The sequence below is a fragment of the Limulus polyphemus genome, unplaced genomic scaffold (assembly GCF_000517525.1).
Source record: "Limulus polyphemus unplaced genomic scaffold, Limulus_polyphemus-2.1.2 Scaffold2456, whole genome shotgun sequence".
NCBI classification, from domain to species: domain Eukaryota; kingdom Metazoa; phylum Arthropoda; class Merostomata; order Xiphosura; family Limulidae; genus Limulus; species Limulus polyphemus.
The window spans coordinates 71,818-97,924 of record NW_013668066.1 but is presented as its reverse complement, the minus strand read 5'-3'; the positions used below and the strand labels follow the sequence as shown (position 1 = coordinate 97,924).

At 33.7% G+C, this 26,107-nt stretch overlaps 1 protein-coding gene across 2 annotated transcripts in view; it reads right to left on the bottom strand.

Moving 5' to 3' along the window:
* Nucleotides 1-26,107, bottom strand: part of LOC106467005 (protein phosphatase 1 regulatory subunit 14C-like) — a 92,895-nt gene that overhangs the window by 62,608 nt on the left and 4,180 nt on the right. Inside the window, exons 2-3 of one of the 2 annotated variants that reach the window (XM_022395085.1) lie at nt 8,390-8,517; nt 7,566-7,840 (exon numbers count right to left, since the gene is read on the bottom strand). In XM_022395085.1, the coding sequence (XP_022250793.1) occupies nt 7,566-7,808 (243 nt within the window). In that variant the 5' untranslated portion in view covers nt 7,809-7,840; nt 8,390-8,517. The remainder of the gene's footprint in view (nt 1-7,565; nt 7,841-8,389; nt 8,518-26,107) is intronic. The other variant, XM_013927314.2, reaches the window with a different exon arrangement.

The window sequence follows — 26,107 nt, the reverse complement described above, 5'->3', positions numbered from 1 at the left end:
GGACCTACACCATATTAAAATATATTTTGTTGATTTTCCAAGGTGTTTCCATTATTTTGTCCAACCCCTGTAGACCGTTCTATGTTAACATGGATTATTACAGAAATATAATTAAAGATACACGTGTTTACACCAATTACCGCGGAAATATGACTAAATATATACGTATATGTTAACATGTTTTATTAGAGAGATACAATTTATTTGATTTACATTGATTACTACATAAATAAAAATAACGATACGCATGTGTAGGTTTACACAGATTATTACAGAAAGACAGCTGAAAATACACACGCTTATACATGTACTATTTCACCACACATAAAATAAACAACAAGAGAAAACAAGTATCACTAACCACGGATGTATGTGGGGATGGTTCGTGAAAAAAATGGCCGTCACATATTATGTACTGCTCATCATAATCTCAAATGTAAGATACTTTTATAAACACCAAGCTTAGGTTTCGAGGTTTTTAAAAACTATTAAGACCTTTAGATTAGCCAAAACACATCGATAAAGTAGAGAACCGGCGAGTAGCAGCGTCAGAAGTGCTAGCTCAACAATACTTGAAGTTGTTAGGATGATTTACTCATCAAAATGTTTATTTTAACGTGGGGGAGTGAAAAAGCAGTATAGCGTTTCACTAACTTAAACTCATCATGGTAGGCTAAAACTGCTGCCTTCATAGCGACCATCATTTATTAATATTGATTGTTTGGGGGGGGGGGGAGAAACAAGTAATAAGAAGAATTTTGAAAAAAATAAAGGGTGTTGTGGAATGGCAATGCCAAAAAGTACAGAAACAAGGTAGGGACGAATAGGTTTGGTTTGTTTTTGCTGTTTTTTTAAATTTCGCGCAAAGCTACACGAAGGCTATCTGCGCTAGCCGTCCCTAATTTAGCAGTGTGAGACTAGAGGGAAGGCAGCTAGTCATCCCCAACTCTTTTACCAACGAATAGTGGGATTGACCGTCACGTTATAACGCCCCAACGGCTGAAAGGGCGAGCATGTTTGGTGTGACGGGGATTCAAACCAGCGACCCTCAGATTGCGAGCACCCTAACCACCTGGCCATGGGGACGAATAGACAAAAAGTACAGAAACAAAGTTGGGACGAATAGACAAAAGGTACAATAATCCCTACATTAGTACAAGCTTATAGGAATTAGCCATTGTAAGACTTTATAACATTATTCATTTTAAATGTTTTTACTTAAACCTGAATTCAACATTTAGTTGTTGATAAATGTTTTCTGGAAAAGATTTGGATACTTTGTATTTGTTTTGTGTACAATTTTTGGCATTGCCACCCCCATCATCCTTAGGTTTTTCAAAAAATTGTATTACTTTATATATACACACACACACACACATATATATATATATATACACACACACAAACATATATATATATATATATATATAAAGATGGCAGTTTTTTTACAGAATACCACGTGACATTAACATGTGCAGGAAGTGTTGAACAATGGGGTGAGTTAAACATGTGCGAGCCATCTTTAGCGCATTTCGTATATAACCCTGATGTTATTTCAAGCTTCGTGTGCAATCTTTACGTTTTTTTGAGAACAGTAACCGAGTAATGGCAAAATATATTCAGTATTCACATTGATCAGAACACAGAGGAAACTACTGTAAAATGCATATATACACAATAAAATGGTAAACTCCACGTTTTCATTTATTTATTATCTTATTTTTGCAAACTTTTAGCTAATTGTCATAGTCGTCGTCATGACAAACTGAAAACATGCAAAAAATGAAATAAAATCCTGGAGTTTACCCTTTTATTATGTATTTATTAATTCTTTGCCAACGTAATGAGATTCACACATGTTAAACGTTTGGACTAATCCTTTTATGCGTATGATATTCCATGTATTAGAATAATGCAAACATTTAAAATGCATCAATTTTTTTTGACATACGATATGGTGTGGTATTTAAAACCTGAACGCCGAATTATGCGACACACGTGCTAAAGAGTTAGGCCAGAAACCCCCAAGTTTCAAGTACAACCGTCCCTAATTTTTAACTACTAACCACTATCACAAGGGCTTTGAACCAATTAATGACTGTCACTCGTAAAATCCTTTCACAGGTGAAGGTGCGGAGCGTGTTCAGTGGCATGGCGGTTCGAACTTCGGACTTACCGATCTACAGTCTTGTAGTTAACCGCTAAACCATGACCAGCGATAAGTAGATATGCCAAGTGGGTTTATCCTTTCAAATCGGTTATCCACAGAAATCACTACTTTTACTGAAAGTTTTAGTAAGAAGATAAGCCAGAGCATGACCTGGTGACTAAGCTTTAACGTTCCTATTCATATAGGTTCTCTGTAAAAGACATTTCAATACACCATAAAGGTACATTTTTTTTTTGTCCGACAGAAAAGATCGTGTCACCCCTATTCTCAAAAAAATGTCAGCTTCTTTCACATATGCATAACAGAGCCATGGACATCCGCAAGGGGGCATTTCCCCACTGAATTATCAGTTTTGCGTTTCCCTAGTTATAGCTTTGATATCATTTTGTCATCTTGACCCCTCTGTAATATATCCTGCGGACACCCATGAACAACCTTAAATATTTGTTCATGCAAAGAATATTTAGTATCAAAGTCGAAAAATTTAACAGGAAATTATTTATTGACTTTATAATAAGTTTTAAAATACACTAAAAAATTCAGTGTACTAGACTCACGGTTACTAAGGTTGATGGTAAGAATATTTGTCTACTATACGTTCAAACGATTCCCAATACATTGGTAATGTGTCTAAGTAACATATTAACTGTCGGGTAAAGTTTTCATCTCGAGTTAAACTTAATCACTTTACAGCTAGTCTTAAAGATAAAATTACATTAATGGATAAATGCGGGATTTAGAAAATTCTTTGTACTTGCGATCTAATTTATATTGGCCAAACATGTAGAAATTTACAATTTAGACTTAAAGAACATAGCTCAGCTATAGAAAAACGAAAAATAAATGAATCAGCTTTACAACAACATATAACTAACAATCCCTATTCCCACGGTGTTGACTGGAGTAACTGATTAAATATATTAAAAACAAACATGAATTAAAAATAATTAACTTTAAATACAGATGAAGGTCAAAGTTGTAGAAATTCATTTCTAGTAATCCTTTTTAAACAATGATAAATAGGTGGCAGCACCATGTATGTCAGATGATTGGTAAATGTGTTTGCAATGTGCAAAATAGTAAGATATAAAATATCGGAATGTGTTTGTTTTGTTTTTATCACTACTGCATCCTTCCTGTAGCCAATCGAAACATGTAAGTTTTAATAAGACCTGGTGCCTTCAACAATTTTATAAATTATTGTGTACTTTTAAGTGTTGTTCTGAGTTTTTAATAAGTACAATCCACAAGTACTATATTCGTATTCTTTAATTAAAATGAATACTAAACCTATAACCCGGTAAAAGAGTTAACGTTTTAGAACACTTATTTGTGTTTTTCTGTGTTTGTTAAACAAACGTATCAAATCAAAATCAGCTGCAAGTGGCTTGTTTACTCTCGTCAACGGAGGCCTATGTTACAAACAGCTTTGATTTTTTTTCAAAATGAGCATCATTTCTAAAGTTCTGGACTTTTTTACGAAACAGCCAGGACTTTCAATGTTGTGTGTGTGTCTTACTCTCCTGAAAATTTTTTTTTAAAAAAGGGGAGGGATGAAACCGTACATTTCCGAGTAACTGTGAATACAGTTAACGAGTTTTTACAAAGAATAAGATAAAAAATTATTAGAGAGATTTATCATGGAACAGTTAACTTTAAAATGGAATCCGGAAGGGGTGAAAATTCTTAAGAACCATTCAGGATCTCTCTTTCTCTCTCTGGCTACGGGTGAACGAAGATACTACATGCCATCTAGTTGTTTTCTTCAGTAATGGTATTGCGGTGATACCTTCACAACCACAGAGACTGTAGGCTATTCAACCTCCTTGTTATATTGAAAGCATGCGTGTAATACCTGGGCCATACAGTTATCACGCCCACGGACAAAGCTAAATAAATCGGTTGAACAACTCGTACATCTATTTCACAGCAGGACTGACAAACTGCGGAACCTGTGACACCACACGTTTAATGAACAGCTCTTTATTTCTTTATTACGTCTTAAACCTTAAGACAATTACATGGTCAACTTGTGGTTTCACGACAGTCAACATTAGTGTAGGGTATAATCAGTGCTCACTCTGCGGAACATGACAGAAAAAAGTTTATATATGCTACGCCGTGAAAGCAAAGAGAATGGAAAAACACTACAGTGACTGTGTCGTAGCGTGTTTTACCACGATTAACCACTTTCTCTACTGCTTCTTACCAAAGTTCCTAAACAATACGTGATTACATTATATGTAGTATAAATACAGAGCACAATGTACACATATTTTGACAAAAAATCTGGGAATACTGTATGTGGTATGGGAATACATAATGGAGATATAACTGATGACACATTTTACAAGTTGTGTGTTGAAGAAAAGTTACCAGGCTGATAGCTATGTTCGTATACGAGATTTTATGTGTATTTTTATATGTGATTCATTTATGACATTACAACCTTATAAAATCATAATAATATCTTATAAACAGAATATTCCATTTTTAAAGTTGTCACAGAACTTTGGGTAATGACTATACAAACACGAACAGTTATACATTACACAAAGACAGAAAGAAGTAATGGAATACTCATTTAAGTGTTCCTTATTCAGCAGTTTCGAAGTTCTTGCCTGAACATGCCATTAGTTACAAGATCTCCTCATGCAAAAACGGTGTAACAAACAATCGTCCTTGAATAGAACTTTTATCAAAAGATGATCACGATGTTAATTATCATCTTCTGACTTCAAATTTCACTAAACTTAAAGGCAGATATCGTAATTCCAGTATGGAGTTCTCACAAGTGTTCGTAACACAAGAACGGTGAGCTTATTACTAGGCTTGTAATAATCATTAAGATAAGTACAATATATGAACATTATCTATACCACAAGGTTAGACTTTAAACGATTACATGAATTTGAATGTCACATCCATTAAAAAAAAAATGTCATACTTAACTCACCTGTGGCGAGCATCTTCAACTTTGAGAAACGAAACGTATTTGTGCATGTGCAATTTCTTACATTACTCTTATACACTAATTGTAGATTCCACGAAAAAAAAATCAAACATATGTCGGTAATTCAGGGAAGGTCGTTGTAAATTTTCTTGTGTTAGCTATGAAGTACCGAAACTTAAAACTGCAGCTATCAGCAAATTTACATTATTTCGTAAAATCTGTGGTGTTATTTTATTATTTCGAATTATCCATACTGTTGGATATACAAATGTTTAGTGTGGGCATTACTATTTAATTTGTTTTGTGAGTTAATATTTAATGACTGTTTAGTTTTTCATAACATTTTAATAGCGATAGTATAAAAAAGTTTGGTTGTGTAACTCTGTACGAGTCGTAACGTTGTGTTTGCAATTACATTGTTGTCTAGGCTTAACTAATATTATTCACGTTATATTACTCGAACCTTCAGTATTTTTCTTATTACCTTAAGTGAGTATTATTAAATCAGCGCCGTTCGCGCACTTTACAGGAAGCTCCAGGCCTCAGTGATCAACATATAAATACAGGCGACCAAACGAGCGCAAGTCTGGTAAAGTGAAAGACAAGTTCAGTCAGAGAAAAGTTAGAAAACGTGAAGTTAGCTGACGTATGAGTGATTAGCTTTAACAGGTGATATTTTAAAGTGAGTTTCACAGTTGAATAGAGTTAAAGAGAATAATTTCTCTTCTCAAATGGTGTTCTTAAGTAACTGAACACGTCTGTGTGTACTTTGACGAAAAGAAGACAATTATTTGAAGTTCAGGATACAACTTTGGTGACCTACGGGGTAGCGTAAGTGAATTATTCACTGATACTATTGTGATAAGAGAAGAGAAAAATAGTTAGTCTTGTCAATTGGATTCTAAAGGAATTGAATCTCCCCAAGTCGACTTTTTACAAGAAAAAGAGAACTATTTAGAGTTTGAGATACAACTGTGGTATCCATAGTGTAAGGAATTTTTGTACATACGTTTAACTTGTTTTTAATATATTATTTTAAAACAAGTGGATTTTGTGCTGTCCGTTTATTGTTCGAATTTATCGCCAGCAAGTCACAGACATCTACTGTAGAAGAATCCTCAACCCACACATATATTTAAAACCCTGACACCTACAGACGCACTACAAACACATGTACACACTAGGACATAAGTAATTCCAATACTTTTTCTCCAGAAAGTAGCCTTGAAGAACTGCTCAGGTCACAGCGTTCCGTTAATTTGATTTATTATTAAACGTGTTTTTCAAATATCATGATCAGAGTTTCGAGAATATTTTAACTTACTGTACACTATCGCCCGGAGTTGGCTGTAGATTTGTGGTATAGTATGATACTATGTGTTTCCTTTTCCCTTTGTTACTATGTGAATTTTTTGAAACCTCTGTTTTTCTTTCAGTACTGTTTGAACGTAAAGCCATTCGACTAAACACATTTTAGCATTGCTACGTTCTCGACGTATCTAACACCTCATTCGCTAATTTACACTATTGGAGTTTCTTACAAGAAAGATAATACGTGACGTCCAGGAATATAAAGCTGCCTTTCCTATCGGTGACTCCGATAATGGCCTGATGTTTCCACGCCCTAGCACTCGAGTTAAAGTGGTCAAAGACCACTTGCAGAATAATATTTCGTCTGCAAACCTGGCTTATGTTTTTATTGTATTTTCTAGTATTAAAGGTCAGGGTCCCCCTCCGCTAGGCAGATTTTTGCTAAGATTTGGAAGGATTTTTAGAACTTGCCTTAGCTTTGAGGTATAGTTTTATTTTTAGGAGAACACACTCACTGGACTGGCGAGAGAGAGCGATAACTAAGGTTTGTCTTCCATTCACTTTCTCACGAATCCAACACGTAACAGATACACCTGCCATGTTTGATTGTTTTATTTGTGAATGTGTTTTGGCAGAGTGAATTAAGATCAGTTTTTTTGCACCTTTCAGATTCAACTGTTTCTTCTCGACGATCTCGGTTAGAGAGCAGAGAGACACCCAATCACATACTCTGAGGTTCGGCATTCTTCAAACCTCCAGTTAGCGGACCCTGTCTACTCTGCAGGAAAGCCGTGTAATGGGGAACACCACACACACACACATATACATAGCTTTATCAAACATCTTTCAACTTACTGTACACTGCATACATCCTTCTGGAGTTGATCGTACATCTGTATTTCTTCACCAAACATCATGATCAAAATATTGATAATCTCTCAACTTACCGTACACTGTATTTATTCTTCTGGAGTTGGTCGTACATCTGTATTTCTTTATTAATCATCACGACCGGAATTATGAGAATATTTCAACTTACCGTACACTGTATATATCCTTCTGGAGTGGGCGTACACCTATACATCTTTACCAAACATCATGTTCGGAATTATGATAATATTTTTAACTTACCGTACACCCGTATAGCGACTGGAGTTGGTCGTACATCCACATCTCGACGCGTAGTCTCTTCTTGATCAGACTCATCTGATGTTGGCCATACTTGGCTGTGAGGTATTTTTTCTTCCTCTCGGACACCTCCTCCCCCTCAGTATCAAAGTTTACATGCAGCCCAGTTTTGGGCGGACTGCTGGTCTTCAAGTTTGACCCACCAGAAGGATGTTTAGGATAAGCGGCTGATATACTACATTCCATACTAAAAACGTCTGGAGCTTCCAAAAATGGATCTAAAAACAAAGAAAATGTGTTAAAAATTTCTGGCCATCTAAGTGTTTCCAAAACTAATCTGAATTAATGGCAATAAAGAGAGTGGGACCAACAAAGACCCATTTTGTTACCAAATTTCACAATTAAATCTGTCTATAACCAGGGCCAGATTAAGGTTTATTGGGACCCTAGGCCCAGGTAATATTTGGAAATAATAATAATAACTCACTCTTGCCTCTATTCTGCTAGTTTTACGAACCATATTTTTGTTTACTTGGGTGGCCTATACTTTAATACGGTACTGTTTATAACATATTTTAATGCTGATTAAGACAAGATACATGCATCTGTAACAGTTTTATTTGTCTCTCCAATACGTACGTTGTATCATTATTACTAATGTTTGTTTGGCAATTATACTGATATATAAATATTAGAAAATCGACTACGCTCAAAAACAACTAGTGCTGAATAAAATCTTAGCTTAACATAATTTAGAGGAATAAATAGAAAGGACGCTAATCAAAAAGAAACGTATGCAGTTTTAAATACATTAATGCATGATATACCTAGTCCAATCGACTTGGCTCTGTGTTTTAGGAGCTCAGCCGACCTAATGAGTTCTGGTATCGGGCGAAAGGACTACTCGGTAGCGACGTGCAAATAATGTGCGGTTGAAATGCTTACTGTAAAAAACCTACAGGGTAAAAGATTAAAATTATTATGAGTTTTACTCTGATATAAAATCATACAAGCAACTGATCAACAGATCATGGCTTCGCCCGTTTAGGCGTTAAGCGCTATAATATAGCATAATGCTAAAGGTTAAAAAGTAGTAACAATAAATTTACTTGAGTAACTGCCCAAAATAAATTTCTTAACTTCATATAATAATAACATTAAAAATAAATGATTTTATATTCGTTGATGCATACTTTTGGTTAGATTTTTGGATAAAATAAAATAAATTTTTTATCACCGCTATAATCCTGATGCAGACAAACTTCTATAGGCCTAAACTTTCACTGTACCAACACTAGTTTCCCACTTTTACTATAAATTATAATAAAGTCTGGGTAGTTGCATACAACAAACATTGACGATACAAGCGTCTTCCGTCTAAATATATATGTATATTGAACTCTTTCTTGTTGTTTTTATCCAATTAGAGAAAACGGTTAATTTTCGAAATTTTAACTTTCACCCTAAATTATTTATATTATTAATATTATTTCTTAACTAGGCTAGACGTCTCTCCTATTGTTGATTCTCGTTGCTAGGTGATGTTTTCGGATGTACGTTATAGAATCTGTATTCTTTTTGCCATTGTGTTTTGTCAAAGATTCCAGCAAAGGAGCCGCGAGCTCACAAAATAAAAATAAATATTCCATCTAATTATTTCGTTGAGTAATATGTTACAATGTTTTAAATGTTATAAAACAGCATTCCGACTCAGAAGCATAGCGTCAACAGTAAACCACCAACTTTAAAGAACTGTCCGTGCACTACTTATATTTTTCTTATCTGTTCCCAAAACAGTTCAATTGCTTGAATACCCTACTACCATATCCTACTCGTCATAGTTGACCCAATGCAATTATGAAAATTCTCTTTATGTTACTACTAGTAATAAGTGTTTCTCGGAATGATGTAGTAGTCTATCTATAATGATGACCAATTGGGAAGCTCTTATTACTCCTACACGTTTTCTTCTTAATAAAGTTAGAAAAACAATATTTACGCTCCAGATAATAACAAAAAATTTTTTTATGTATATATTTCAGCCTACGTTTCGCTATTATGACTTTATCGTGGTCTGTACAAAAGCCATTTTCATACAAGTCCTGATGAAATAAAAAAAATTCCCAATTATCTAAAGGGAAAAGGTTGATTTTCTTCTAATTTTATTGTCACAAATGGCTAAATTTCCCCAGTGTGCTCTACAAATTCTGAGAAACAACGTTTTGTTCCTAAGACTTTAATTTGGTAAATGGCCAGTGTAAGTCAGGAAAATATTTTTTTTATGTATAATTCATTTAATCTGTTGTCAAAAACTAACGTTTTAGCATATTCGACTTTTCCATGACATTTTATTTTTTGTAGCATCTGCAGTTTACATTAATCACTAATTCATGTTTTTTTTTAGGTGCAGAACTTAAACGACTGTAAATTCGTTTTCCACTGTTTTCAGGAAAGGTGAAATAAGTCGTTGTTGTTGTTTTTTTGTTTTTTTTCAGAAATAAGTTTGTTCTTTACTTTTATTCAAAGAGTTTGCCTTTTTTTTTCTTTTAGCCTTCAATATTTTCCTAAACAACTTAAAAACACGTTGGGATAAAGTGTTAGTTTTATTTTAACATATTTCATTTCTAAAGTCAAAGAAAACGTTGCATAAACGCCATAAACCTTGCAGTTTTTTAGGACCCTGGATTTCACTAACTTTTCCCATCGTATGTGCAGCTTTCTGGTGCACCACCAACTTATGGAGTTACTCCATGTCTTTGTTCCCACATAAATCTGATATAAATAGAGCTTTTGTTGAATCAGTTATGATGTTTTGAAACATTTTACATAAGACTTAGGATCTAGGCCTATAAACATCAAGTTGGGTAGCCAGTTTTTCCTTCCGTTTTATTATGGTGTTACTATTTAGTGCAGTTCATCCAAACCATAAAAAAAATTATCTTAATTACCGAAAGCATCAATAAAACAAACTTCTGGTTTTGTTAACTATTGTAGGTGTTTGCAATGGAAGTTCTGAAACAGTGGTAGCCTAGCAATGTTTTTGAACACTGATAGTATTTGGTCTTAAAAATAATATTTGAAGTATTAATGTAAAATAACATAAGAAGCAAATAAATTACAAAAATATATGTTAATAAAGATCTCATTTACTTTAGGTCTACTTGTAATATGTGAAAATTTTACATTTACTGGATAATTTTTAACCTACAGAATAAATATATATAGTCCGTCTAAGACTGAAATTTTAAAACAAAATCCTTCACAGTAGTTTCTTTACTTAAACAGGTGCTATGCCAAGGTTCCAGACATAAGGGACCTGCCAGACTATATTAGGAGGTAAGAACACATTCTATTCATAAAACATTAGAATATCCTGCTGATTCATTAAAAGTTTACAAAATTAATATACATATATAAAGAATTCATTTACAAGGCATACCATATTGAAACCATTATAACCAGTAAATGGATACAACTGGACTGATATCAATATCATTAGTTTTAAGGGTGTTTGGCCCTAGCTAAGTACTGAAGAAGGTGAGCCAGAAAAAAAAGAAAAAAAGAGTGGTGCATAAAAGCAACCCTTCTTGTTTTTAAAATCATTTCTGAGGAATGTGCCGATGAATTAATACTACGTACAACATTGAATGCACTGAAAGGAAAAACTACCAGAATGTTTCAGTGGTTTGTTAGATTAAAAAAGTATGATTATCATCTCATTCATGTAAATACTATATTTTCAGCCTTATGTAAAGATAGGCAGGAGAAGATGTGTACCCCCCTGAAAAAAAAGGGAATAGAAGTTAAACAACTGTTAGAGTAGTGTGTGCCTCTTGTGCAAAGTTTGTATGCCCTATCTTCAATGCTCAAAATACAAGAGGAGGTTCAAAACTATAATATTAATCACGATGACTTGATGAGAGATTCTGATGGATAACAGGTTTCTTAAATCATCATTTGTTTAATGAACACCAAAATATCTTAGCTTAGTGGCTTACATAGATGAGACTGAAGAAGCAAGTTCTATTTAGTATCATGCAAAGAGGCAAAAAATACCAAAGTATAGCACACTGTACGTAACATACAATTTCAGTTTTGCTAAAAGCTGTCATTTATTCAACTTGTGGCAACAATAAAACACATTCAAATAAACAAAATTGTGTTGTTGGATGGTTATATTCAAGTGATAAATAAACTTCATTAAGCTCATGATGATTACTAATATTTCTTCTTGAATTAAATACTATGGCTTCAAAAAATACTGGAGAATTTCATGAAGACATAGAAAATGTGCTGTAGTTGCAAAAGAGTAAGGTAAAGCATAAGTTTTTATTTAAGAAGTTATCCCTAAAATGGTAGAAGATATTTTGAATGATCTTCAAGACTACTTTTTGTTAAGAAAGAAAATATGTCATCAATAAAACCAAAAGTGTTGATAAAAATCAAGTTTTTTCCCCTTACCAAACATTAGGTTTAATATCAAATGCATCTTTGTGCCAATCAATACGAAGTAAAGGAAATATGAGCGTTAAATGATGAGTAGAAAAGATCATTAGATGAAACTGACTGTCCAATAACTGGATTCTGTTACACTAAATTGAAATGAAAGACCAACCATCACAGATAATTAAGAAAATAATCTAGAATAATCTGCACAGACTTGATAACTCCTTTTCTTAAAGCCCTTGTTTTCTCATAAATGTGGAGTAGTGATTACTTTACTTTTAAAGTATACAACTGACAAAAATTATGATTTAACATGAGATTTTTTTCTGATGCTCCAAATATAATTTATATGTGTGCAAAATGTGTTACAGTCAGTCATAATTGATGTTATCTGAATATTTTATAGCTGTAGATGAAAGATAATTTTAAACTACAAGGAATGTCCATCTCATCTGGGCATAATTAGGAATAAAAGGAGATAGCTCAACCGTGAATCAAGGTGACATAATGGAAATTAAATGCAATACAAGGTCAATATGTCAAAATTATTTTCTCATTCTTAGTAAATGCTATGTTTATGACTACTGCTGCCCAAAAATATACTCAAACTCCCTGGAACTTTTCAATAGCATTGTATTTTGCCACACTGAACTGCTATGTGAAAAATCATCAAAATACATATTTTTTCATAAAAATGCCAGTGAAAAATTATACTTTATGAACTAGTAATTTTTTCCAGGTTATCATTGTTTTGTTTATTTTGGCCTTAGTCTTGTTTGATTTATTTTAGAAATGAAATACAATGAAAATGTCAAATTCTTTTGGGGTAGCTATTTCTAAAGATATCTGATAAAAGAAATTTCATCAAAACTCTGACTAATACTTTGTATTTTCTTAAATAAAATGTAAATCTCTGCTAATCACTTTGTGCATCACAGAATTAAGTATAGAGAATAAAACAATTAATTATTATTTCTTGTATACAAAAAAGCACCTTATTTCTAGATATTCTTTAACAATTAGTTTCTAAACATCAAAAACTAATAGCAAACACTTTGTAAACTGTGCACATTGCAAAACCAAAAAGAACTACCTTGAAACTTTAAAAACTTTTTCTACTGTATACCATGCTCATATAACAAAAATAGGTAAAAACCAGAAGATATTTCAATTATTACGATCAAATTTAATTTTAAAATTTGAAAGACACACCTTAGCATTTTTACTTCGACATAGGGTTGAATAACTAGCATTAAGTCAATTCAAAATATAGATGTTATGAGAACTAAGATGCTGATGCGCATGTTCACTTACGTTTACAATGAATTTCATCAATCAGTAATATAGATTTCACTTTCTATATTAAGTTAGTAAAAGCAGCAAATTCTGTAATAATTCTAATCTGTTATTGTTTTAAATTGCTGGTTCTATTATTTGAAATTTTTAAGTTGTGTGTAACAGTCACAGATGTGTAATGTTTCTAAGTGTACATGTCGGAAGAGTTAAATTGTGATTTACCCTTCATGAAAGTTAACATTTTTTTAAATTTAATATATTTCCCATAATACTTACCTCCTCTCACACTACACCTATTACTCAACTGCCAGTGTTTCCTTTCTTTGCCTATCTAAGCATTGGTCTGATTTTTTCTCTCTTGCTCCAGTCTTTTATTCTCCACTTAATTGCCCTTGGCAATATCTGTCTCATGATACTTTCCACCTACTTCAATGCGCCCTCTACCTTGGTATGATATATAAGCACCTCCTTCAGATAATAATATTACATTTTCGAGACTGGCCTGATCTGCAATTTCTAACACAGACTCTTAGTGAGGAGGAGGTAAGTATTATTGAAAATACATTTTCAATTTAAGAAAATGTTAACTTCTAAAACATACTTACCTCCTTTCACACTACAGCTAGAATCCCACACTGATAAGATGGAGGGGCTGGTGAGGGCATTATCCATACAGAATGCATCTGCATAGACCATGGTCATGCCAATAGAAGATTAGCACCCTAATGGGGTAACTGCACTAGAACCAGAACAGGTATGCTTTTCACCCAGAACCTAAATCATGCACTGCAGGAGGAATTTCATGTAATTCGTCATCACCATTGGCTAGGCCCCATCCACACTGCTCAGGTTGAAATTATAGGGTCATGGCCCCTAAATACCACATTAGTAGCTATGGCACTTGGACTGCAATAGATATATTTGCGAGTGGATCCCAACCTGTAGCTATGTAGTGATGCATTCCAAGCTACTGGAAACATGACTAGAAGGTAAGTAATACCAAAGGGGACAAAACCCTCTCCTCAACCTGAAGAAGTCCAAAAGACAATACCCAAACTTGGAATGATGGGATCCTGTATGCCATACTCAACCTGAAGAAACAGAACTCAACCTCTCTTTCCCCAACTGTGTGGGCAAGAAAAATTCCACTTGCCCCTGGAATTAGGGGGGAGGATGTGGAATAAACAGTGCTCAACCAAGGATCCAGGATAGGATCACTGTGCATTTGTAATTGAGAGGAGACAATGTACCCTCTTCCATGAACAATGTACTGAACCAATATTGATCAAAAAGAAGGGCCACACTCAACCCAACCGGATAACTGAGCATTAAATCTAAACTGGTATTAAGAGTAGGCTCCCATGTAGGTTGGTGCCTCCCCTACCAACAACTGGGAAAAAAATCCAGGATTCCAGGTAGGAGTGCCCCCAACTTCACTCTCTTCTCCAAGAATGAAATAAGGTCACTCAAGCACTCTGGAGGAATAACCTCTGTCCACCATCCAAGTTACTAGAAACTGGTAAGGACTCCCTAGCTTCACTAGTAGAATACACATGGGTGTGATGCACATTGAGGAACAATGCTCTTGAAACAATGCAATACGTGAACCAAGTTTTCCAATTTTTTAAAAGCAAACCAACACTGATTTATTCAATCTACTGATCAGATGGATCCCCTTATGCTTTACTCATGATAGTCCACGAGTGGCAGTCCAGCATAGTCTGCCTTTTTGTGGTCTTTTGGAGCACCTCATTTCTACAGAGCCTGTTGCAACCTAGATAAAGTATACTGTGTTAATGGTTGTTAGTGCAAATTTGATTTGATAAAAGCACCCCTGACAGGGCAACACTTGACACAGAGTGGGATCCTGTGAAAAAGAGTTAAGGGACCATGTAAAGGAAAGAAGAGACAAGATTAGTATTGAAAATTCTCACCCCCTCTGTATAATATAACAGATAGCTACAGGGGGTAGTTAAAACCCTAAGAAGGAGATACTGCTAGATCATGCAAGTAATGCGAGTTAAAAGTATTGGGGGAGATCCACATACCAGCCCACACAATGTCCTCCAGAGGGCAATTCAGCCGGGTCGCTAAGGGCATAGAACTGTAACAAATCTGATTTGATGTGGCTTGCAGAAGTCTCCTCACCTCCAAAGAAAGCCCAGAATAAGCAATATGGATCAATTTTTGTTCTCATCCCATCATCGTAACCAGGGATAAATCCTGGGAAACTGAAGGGTTACAATGAATGAAAAAAACCATTGTTCAGCACCTCTAAAAAGCTTTAGTGCAAGCCACATAACACTTCAAGGACCTCACCAAACACAATAAACAATAAGGATCCAATTGATCATAGAGGTGATGAATCAGTGAAAAGGATTTATCCCCTTCCTTGGTTGCCACTGTCTGAGGTAAGAAGAATCTGTCTGGGTATAGAAAGGCATATATATATAAAATGATAAAGCATCTTGTGCACGTGCAGCATAAACAACCCTGACTGGCAACATCCATAGACCAGTACAACAAAAATAAAAATAAACCTTAAGGGAATTGAGATACATGGTACATGAGGCTTAGGGCTCAAACAGATATCAAGAAAGAGCATGAAACATAACCTTTATATCCTAGTTAGATAACTGAAACAGTAATTTGGGACAAAGCACCGGAAACAACTTGAGGAGGTCGGCAAGCATTGGGGATTCACAGAATTTTTGTTTCTTCAAGTATGAAAAGATAAGAGATAAGGCCACCTTATACATGGCGGTTGTGGAAGATGTGAATTCCTTGTCAAAGAGCCAGGTCATAAACTGAGCTATGGTTGGTACATCTGAATGAAGTGGATTCAACCTCCATTGTCAATAAATGTACAATTTCTGTTGACAGTATCCCTGACAAAATTAAGTTATGGCCTGTTTCTGTAAATGCTTTTATCAACCCCTTGTACTTATTAAGTATTATTCTGACTTATCTTTCCCTACATCATTAGCACCTATATTCACCATAAAAACTACATCTGTGCTAGCTCCTTTATTATATCTCCTGCTCTGTCAGTTATATCCTCTACCTGTGCTCCTGGGTGGCACAATCTTATTCTTTTCTCCCTATTTACCCCACAGATGATCCTATCCACATGCCTTATCAAGGAATCACCTATAACTATAACCTCCTTATCATCCTTCTCTGACTCTTTTGTTTTTCTTCCCTCCAATAATTCCTCATCTGCAGAAGCCAAGGGCTGAAATTTGTTGCTCAATAGAATAGGCTCATTACAATTAAATTCACTACTTTTATCCCTAACAGTACTCTTTCTAACTTCCTGAAAGTCATTGTTAGCTGATGTATTCCTTGCATGTAAAAACTTAAGCTCCTCTTGAAATCCTGCTGCCATTTCCCACAGTCTACAATTTTCTTTATCTAATGCTTCTACATTAATTATTATAGCCTTTAACTTCTCCTCCAGCCTACAAACTCTACATAAAAACTCTACTTAAAAGTACATACCAGTTCCGAGTTCCCAAATAAACTCATAAATTCACTAACTTGCATTGTGCCACAGGTGAAAGAACTGGTATAATACACCGCGACAAAATAAGGAGGCTTATTAGACTTCAGTACTGAAAATAACATTTGATATTGCATTTTAAAGTTGTTTTTTAATCTTCATAAAGTTTTACATCCCTCATAAAAAATCCAAAAGCACTAACTTTTATGAGTAACATGATTAAGTAAACATTTGTAGTCAAAGAAAACCGTGCCAATCCTAATAGCACGAAAAAAAAATTGAGTTAGACGCCTAAACGATATTAACTACTTCGTCGTCGATTTCCTCTTCATTCATCAAAGCACGAGACTAATTTTAGATGTACTGACGACTCAATGATTAGTCGTGGACAGTGGTGTGGGAGACGGCTAAGTTTCTGCGGGCATATTGTAATAAAGGGGCAATGACATTGTGCTAACAATCATAACACTAAAGTAGTAAACCCAACTGAAACTCTGGAAGAAACGTCACACTAACACGTTTGTTTCTGTCAGATGAACCATAAGCGGTGGTGCACTCGAAATGTGATTGAAGCAACTTTCGAAAATTTTGCCATTTACTGAGTGAACATCCTGTATTTCGTGATAATTAGCAATAGCCTGTGAACCGGAAACAAGCTATAGCTAATGGAATATGTCAAACAATCTAACAGATACACACAGAGAACTAGTGACTTCGAATTGTCATTGGATGTGGTTTGTTTTAAATATCGCGCAATGTTAGACGTCCCTAATTTAGCTGTGGTAGACTAGAGCAGTGTTTTCCAACCTTTTTCGCCGCAGCGCCCCTTCAGCACATAATGAGCGCTCATGCCCCCTTCTAAAATTTTTAAGCAGCTGGTCAACGCTACCCATCGCCAACTCTTGAGCTGATCTTTTACCAACAAATAGTAGGATTAACCCTCAGGTTGTAACGACTCCATGGCTGAGAGGGCGGGCATGTTCGGTGTGATGGGCATTCGAGCCCGCAGATTGCGAGTCGAGCGCCCTGACCAACAGTTATTAGAATTAACAAAAATGACCAATATTAAAACAACTATTCATCATAACACCGTGATTTGTGAAAATTTATATATTTATAATTACGATTATAACTTGGCCAGCTACCAAATTCTTTTTCACAGTTCTGTTTTTATTAATATTTAGATTTATACGTCCCCCTATATAAACTTTAAAACAAGATCAATCGACTTATGTATTTTTGTTGTTGTTTTTTACCTTGAGTGAAAAAGAAATCTGTAACATACATATAAGATCGATCGATACTTCTTTTATATACACAAAGCGAAAGAAGTTAATTTTTTTTTCAGTCATTTAAAATTCTTTACTTCTAATTATTGCAGCGTTCATTTTGTGCTTTCGTAGTTTTTTTGATCGAACATACACAAACCATACAAAAAGCGTAGTCCCGTCTAACCTAAACTATATAAAAGCAAGATTGTGTCACGTCACGCTTCATTTCTCGAAATGGGGGGGAGTCATAAAAGCCAATATGCATTTATCCAGATAGAATAGTTCGATTACTGTCTCTCCATTACAATTTTAGTGATGGGGGTGAAAGGGGGCTATGAGAGGGAGTGCCGTTAAACCTTATAAGTGAAGTGAATGTTAGTATAAGAAGCCTAAAGTAAAGACGTAGCGTGGGATCAAGTTCAAGAGTCAAGTTCATACAATTTATCACGAAAATAAAAATCTTAAACTTAAATCGTTTCTGAATTAAGCTATTTTCTGTTATATCACCAATGTTTTTAATATATAAAAAACACTTATTTAGTCAACGAAGACTAAATTAACAAATATTTTTCAGTTTTGTTGTCTATACATTTTATTTTATATTTTCACTGCATAGACTATCAACAATATTAGGTTATACTTTTGTTGCTAAGCAACATGACATAAAAGCCATTGTTGGATGGTAGTGTTACCAAAACGCACTGGCTTTTCTGTATATGAGAAGTTGTAAATCTAAGTGATTTTTACCTAAAATTATTATATGAATATGCCACGAATTCATTTCATGAATGATCTTATCTACGTTTGACTGCCTCCACTGCACTTTTCGCAAAATTTATTTATTTCAGTTAATTATGAAATGTAAGGTTAGGGGTGTACTATGAGGTGAGGGTGGTAGTACTTGCACCGTCACTTTTGACGGGCTATACCCTTTTTCTTACACAAAAACTAGGATCACATGGAAAGCTGTTTGGCTCATCAAGTTCGTAAACCCACTTCCTATATTAACAACTTTTATCACACAAAACCTATGCTGTAAAACTAGGATCTAATTTCAGTTATCCATATACTAAAACTCTGAGATTGTTTGTTTGTGGGCTTGTCTGTAATTAAATACAGCAAAAAACGTCGCACAATACCGCCATATTTGTAATGGGCCACGGGTTACCGAGTTAGTCTCGTTTTTCGGGTCACTTTTCGTACATTCCATTATTATGAAACTTCGTTTATACAACAATATATGCACAACAGAAATTAAATGATGAGATGAAAATGTGTTATAACGGCGTGTAGATAGAACAACATTAAAATGGACCTACAGTATTGTTGATTTGCAAACAGTAACTACGGAGACGAGGTAATAAAATAAAAATCAAGTCGAGAACAACAACAAAATGTTATAAACGAAAACTTCTCGCCGAGCATTAGCTATTATATTGTTACGTCTCTGGTCGTTAGTTAATTTTCCGTAAAAATTCTTTCCGAAAAAACTTTAGCGATATAAGTCCTTTCTTAAATAAAACTGGTTTATTCTTTCTGAATACAACTTTGAAATTCACTTAATTTCCACGGTCACGCTATAGCTTAAACAAACGCTATAATTCACCACGAACGACTTACGTGCTCGACTCAATTGTCAGTCTCTCTCTGTCTGCAGTTCAATTACATTACATTGTTGCCGGTCTTATATATACAAGAATACCGCATATCTAGCAACCTCTCGAGGCTTCAGAAAGGGACGTGAACGTTCGAGAATATGACGTGTTACTAGCGTCACGTGACCCCCGCTGTCGTAACAATATTATTTCCCTGTCAATGTTCCCATCTTCATTAAAAAGCGTAAGATGACAGCAATCAAATATATTTTCTTGAATTATGAATAACACGAATAGATTGAAATATTTAATTAAATTATTTTAAAATAAACCTTAATTTCGGTGCAATATTGAAATTAGATTGAATTCAACATAACCTCTGAATAGTGGTTATTAAAAGAAGTAATTGTGCCGAAAAATATCATTTAGTGGTGGTTTCTAAATTTAATATTTATTTTATTCAACTATTAATAATTAATATATCTAATCAAAATGCATATTGACTTTGAATTACTTGAAAGAACCTTGTGTTTTTTTCTACAGAAGTTATATACGAGTAATTTTGAACAAAAGGAAAGTTACAGAGAAAAAATCTGCTCTCCACAAGATCTACCGTAAAACTACTGTACAAGCCAAGTTATTTTATTGTTGGCCGGTTTATTTATATTTAACACACGAATAAAAAAACTGTCCTACTTTAACAGAAGCTTATAGCCATTCACTACCTTGAAATGTAAATAATGCTAAATCAACTGCTAAGACCGGTTATGACCATCCATTGTTCCCGTTACGTTTGTTTTTTCCTGTTTTAATATGTGAAGTTATGCCTAAAGATGAAGGAAGCACTTGGAAGTTTATTGCAGAGGGGGGGGGGGGGGGGGTTCGTGCCTTTAAGGTAAGACCAAGCAACATGTTCAAAGTCAATCGTTCCTTCTTCCACTAGTTTAATACGTGAGCACAGGTACAAGTATAATTACGACAAATACTTGTTGGGGTACAGAAAAATAATACTAGAGAATTCATTATAAACTGAAGAACTGTACATTTATCACAGCACTATAGTGGTAAATATACATGTAGGTAAATTAACCCTTCCATGGTTAGGATCCAAGCACTAATAGTAATTACCCGTTTTCTACATTAAACTTTGGGATCTAATACATCCTGTTTTCCCATAAGAAAAACAACTGACAAAATTTGTGATAAACATAGACTAAAAATCTCTTCTTTTTTTTAATAGCACTAAGTGGTGTTACTTTCACTAATCAATTCAGAGGCCTATGTTATTTTACAATATTCCAACTATATTGTAGTGCTTTAGTTCCCATGTCTGTTTCAACTAAACTTTCAGGTTATAAAACACCAACTGACCATCTTAATTCACAAATTATAAGAAAATTATTATATTGCAAAACACTAAGTTTAATCTTTGTAAAAAACATGTGTGAAATCAGTAATCAGTTTAAGTTTGGGTAATTTAGTAATTAGATACTGCACAAAAAACTTGAAGACACCATGGAACAAGTACATTCAGCTTAAATTTTGGTAACTTAGTAAGTAGATTCTCAACAAGAAACCTGAGTAAACTTTCATGGGAAAATTACACTCATCTTAGGCTTGAGTAATTTAGTATAGTAATTAGATACTGCAAGGGGAAAGAAACCTCAGGAGACTTTCATGGGAGAATTTCATTCACCCTAAACTTCGGTAATTTAGTTATTAAATCCTGCACAGGAAACATAAGGAAACCTTAGAATTATATCCAGCTTAGACTTGGGTAATTTAGTAATTAGATTATGCAAGAGTAATTTAGTAATTAGATCCTGCATGGGAAACCTGAGGGCCCCTTCATGGGAGAATTACATTCAGTTTAGGCTTGGGTAATATATTAATTAGAGCCTACAATGGAAAGTTGAGGACATCTTCATGAGAGAATTACATTCAGCTTAGGCTTTGGTTATTGAGTACTTAGATCCAGCACAAGCAAACTAAGGACATCTAAAAGGAAGAATTTCACCAATTGTTTTTTGTAATGATTTTTGTTGTTTTTGTTTGTGAAATAAATATTATTATTACTATTGGGTAACACACAAATTCTACCAAACAAGTTAAGTAAGAAGTGTATTTAGTTAAAATTATACTCTATATTCTCTTATCAACATAAGTTAGAGAATGGTTGGATAAAGAAATTTCAGATGTTCAGAACATTCATATTATCTTATGTAAATATTACACAACAAACAATGGTTGACAATTCATCTAAGCATGACCTGTTATCTTACACTATCAGAGTACATGTTCAAGTACAGATGTACATTCATAACATTTTTGTAATGACAGACTGTTCAACTGATACACATCAAAAAAGGAGGGGTTTCAAGATAGTTCGTGAAGAAACAGTGGTGGGGGAGGATGCAAACAGGCAGTATTACCATTTCTGTTTCAACAATTAAAATTGTATAACATGAAAACTGGGAAACAAGAGACCATTTCATCCTTTAAGTTTATAACTATTTGAGCCAATAATCCCAAGAAAGGTAAAAATTAAACCCACTCTTTATTTTTCAGAAAATCAACGCTTCCTTCTAAATTCTTATAGGATGCCAGCCTCCACACTACTGACAGCAACACATTTCATAAGCTAACTTATCTTGTTACAAAAATAAAACTGCCTTAGCTGGAGCCTAGTCTGTCTTTTCACAAAAAAATCATAGGCCTTCATCCTATCAATCCCTAAGATAATCTTGTAAATTTCAATAAGATTGTCTCTTATCCTTCTTAAGGTAAAACAAGTTAAAATTTCTTAATCTATACCCATAAAATGACCCATCCAACTCTGGAATCATCTTAAAAGCCATTCTCTGAACCCTTTCCAATAGGATAATATCCTTTCTTATGAGTTACACATCACATACAAAAAGAAGGAAAAATTAAAAATGCTTATATATATATATATGTGCAAGTTGTCTCAGTAATAATGTGAGTACTTAATCATAATTTGATGTGAAAGAAATATTGTTCTTATTTACTAATTTAGATGAATAAGTTTAAATATAGAAAAGTCTGTCTAAAATAAAACTATATACAGAAGAATTTCAAAAATTTTTTGGATAACTTCGTTTTAACTTGATATAATTTTTTTTTATAAAAATCAACTTCACATCTAGGACATGCATAATAATACTGCTTATGTATGTTAGAATTTACAATCAACACATTAAACAACATTATCCCCTAAGAGAACATGAAATACGGGCCACAATAACTACAAATAATCTTATTCCCCCTCATCTTATTGTCTTCATATTTCAACATAATATGACAGAGATTAAGCTTAGTTTCTATTATTCTAATTTTAGGAATATTAGGATCAAAACAGAAGAGTTCAGGACTCTAGTTAATATTTAAGGCTATGATATAATGGTAATTAATGAAACTTAGATGTCTAGAATATTGACAATTAGATTAGTTTGAAATTCCAGGTTATACGTTATTTAATAGGATGGGGTGGCTTTTTATCCTATTAGGATTTACAATATGAAAATGGTAGTTAAGAGGTTGAATCTATGTGGTCAACAATCATGAGTTTTGACGATAGAAAGATTTTCTTATTGGCAATTGCTATAAACCACCTGATTAGACAGATGTCAATGAGAAATTGTATAATGAGATAAGTGTTGATCAAAAAATAATACTCATACAATAAGTATGTGAATAATTTTAAACACATTGATTAAAAACATGAGTCAAATAATAAAAGAGATTTCTTAAGTGATTCAGGATGGTTTTCAATACCAACTGGTCATAGAACCAACCAGAGATGTATGCTTTTTTCTTTTAACCATTAATGAAATAGTGATCACTGGATAATTAGGCTTAATATTTTACCAAAAGAGATCAAATTTTGGTCCCTAATTTTCAGAAAGCCAAGTTTGAAGCCATGAGACAAGAGTTGTCTTTAATAAATTGGGATAATGAGTTAAAAAGTGATATAAGAAATATTTGGAAAATATAAAAAATAATTTGCTTTTATGTCAAAAATAGGTATGTTCCTGAAAAAGAAGAAAAAGCTAACAGGAAAAAATCAAACCTAACTGATTTATTAAAGAGATAAAGGAGAAACAAATTATGAGTATCATAAGTTTAAGAATCTTAAACTAACAGATATGTTGGAAGATGTACAGAACTACAGAAAGGCTACAGAATTTATTAAAAAATAAGTTAGGAAATCCAAAAGGACTTATTAGAGACAGTTGACTAATAATGTTAAAATTAACAGCAATAATTTCTTTAAGAAACCATAAAATAAGGCAATTACATACAAATATTTCCAAATGGTAACACAACCATGATTCTCAATTCTCAAGCTATGGTCTGAAGAGAAATAAAACTGGTATATAGGTGGCTCGGTTGTAGCCCAACTGGACCTCATGGAAACATCACAGAGTCCAAGATTTTTTTTTTATATTTATTTATAAAATGACCCTAACCACATCACAATTGGGTAATTAGGGATGAACATTAAAAATTATATACCTGTAGTTCATTCTCCTTAATTCTAGGGTATGAAGGGTCAACCAACATACATATTAAATAAAAAGCAAAGTAACAAAAATAAACACAATTTGAGTATGTATGTCTATGAAACTGAAACAAGCTTCCCCTAGCAGCAACATACAAATATTAATGTTAGGAAAAATTATGTAGATTTATGGTAATAGCTGGTCACATGAGGTGTAACTTCGTGGTCTAACCACTAAATAAAAAAAAAAAAGACTTCCTTGACCTTGAAAATTGGTAAGCTCATGATACACAGTTAAAAATATTTATTTCTATCTGGACCTTTGTTATTAGAGGAGTGCCTCAGGGTTTAGTACTTGGACCTTTGCTTTTTTTTATTAATGTTAATGATATTGATAAGGATATAATTAGTAAAATTTACTGATGACATTAAACTCTTGAATTCTTCTAGCACATTAAGGTATTGCAGAAGACCTTGAACAAATATTTGGTAAATGACCGGTAAATATAGCAAGTGCATGACAAGGCATTTTACAAACAATAATTTGATTCACACATTTAATATAGATGGGAACTGACTCAAGAGCATGAAAGAAAAAAGGAATATTGGCATAGTGGTAGATAAGTCACTCAAGCCATCAAAGCATTGCTCTGTTGCTAGTTGTAAAGTTAATATAAATTTAGATGTATAATGACTCCAAGTCAAAATATGTAATTATCTATTTAAAAATATTTAGTTATGCCTCACTTGGAATACTGTGTACAGTTTTGGTCTCCTTATTTAAGAAGTCATATTGACTTCTTACAAGGATTGATTAAAATATTTTAACTTACTTTTTATTGAGAAAAGAAGGGTTAGAGATGACATTATTGAAGTTTACAAATTATCAGGGGGAACTCAATATGATAAAGGACACTAATTTATTGTTTTCTATATTCTAAAGATAACAAGCTAAAGGACACAAGTTTAATAACTGAAAAAAGCAGGTTAGGCTCCAGTTAAGACAATTGTATTTTTTTTTGTAAAAGGACAATGAACATATGAAATAAGTTGACATCAGCTATACTCATTATTGGGTTAATTTTTATTTTTGATCCATGTAGGAAGCTTGTTCTAATCCCAAGATAATATCAATTATGTATATACATCTACTTTTCTTAAGTTACAAGGGGCTAAAGCTAGGCAAATTAAATGAAAGGTTTAACCTATTTTTTTGTATCAAACTATTTCTTAATAATCTTTACACTGCACTGAAGGTTAGGACATAGTATCTTATATATACATACTAGCAAAAGTATCCAGCTTCGCTCCAGTTATTAGGTTGATAGTGTATGTATTCTGAACCCATTTTAGCACAAAAGTATATAGTCACTGTTGGAATGCACTGTTACTAAATTGCACTGGCTTTTCTATATACTAGAAGGTGTTATATAAGAAGCCATATAAGGAATTTTGAATTTCTACGGTCGTTCCTCTTGAAGCTATGGCAGTCACACATACACAGACATGCATGTCTGTCTGTCTGTGATTTCTATTTGTAATATAAGGAACCACTTCTTTTCTATGTGCTTTTTTTGCTAGCTTGCCTCATTAAAAAGATACACATGCACTCACACATTTGGATAAGTAATAATACCCAGATGTACACCCTCAGGGTCCAATTAATATGGGTGCATGATTTCAGTTTTCTAGGTTCTTTGCTCTTGGAGCTATGGTGGTCACACACACACACGTGTCATTTTATTATTATTATTATATATTATATATATATATATTGCGAACCGTGGTGCCTGTCCAAACATTTGTCTGTCTCCAGTTTGAAAAGCTGCACATGCAGGCAAAGTTCAACATTCACTTTTGAAATGATGAGAGAACAGGCATGAATAATATCGATGCCAAATTTTATTTGCAAG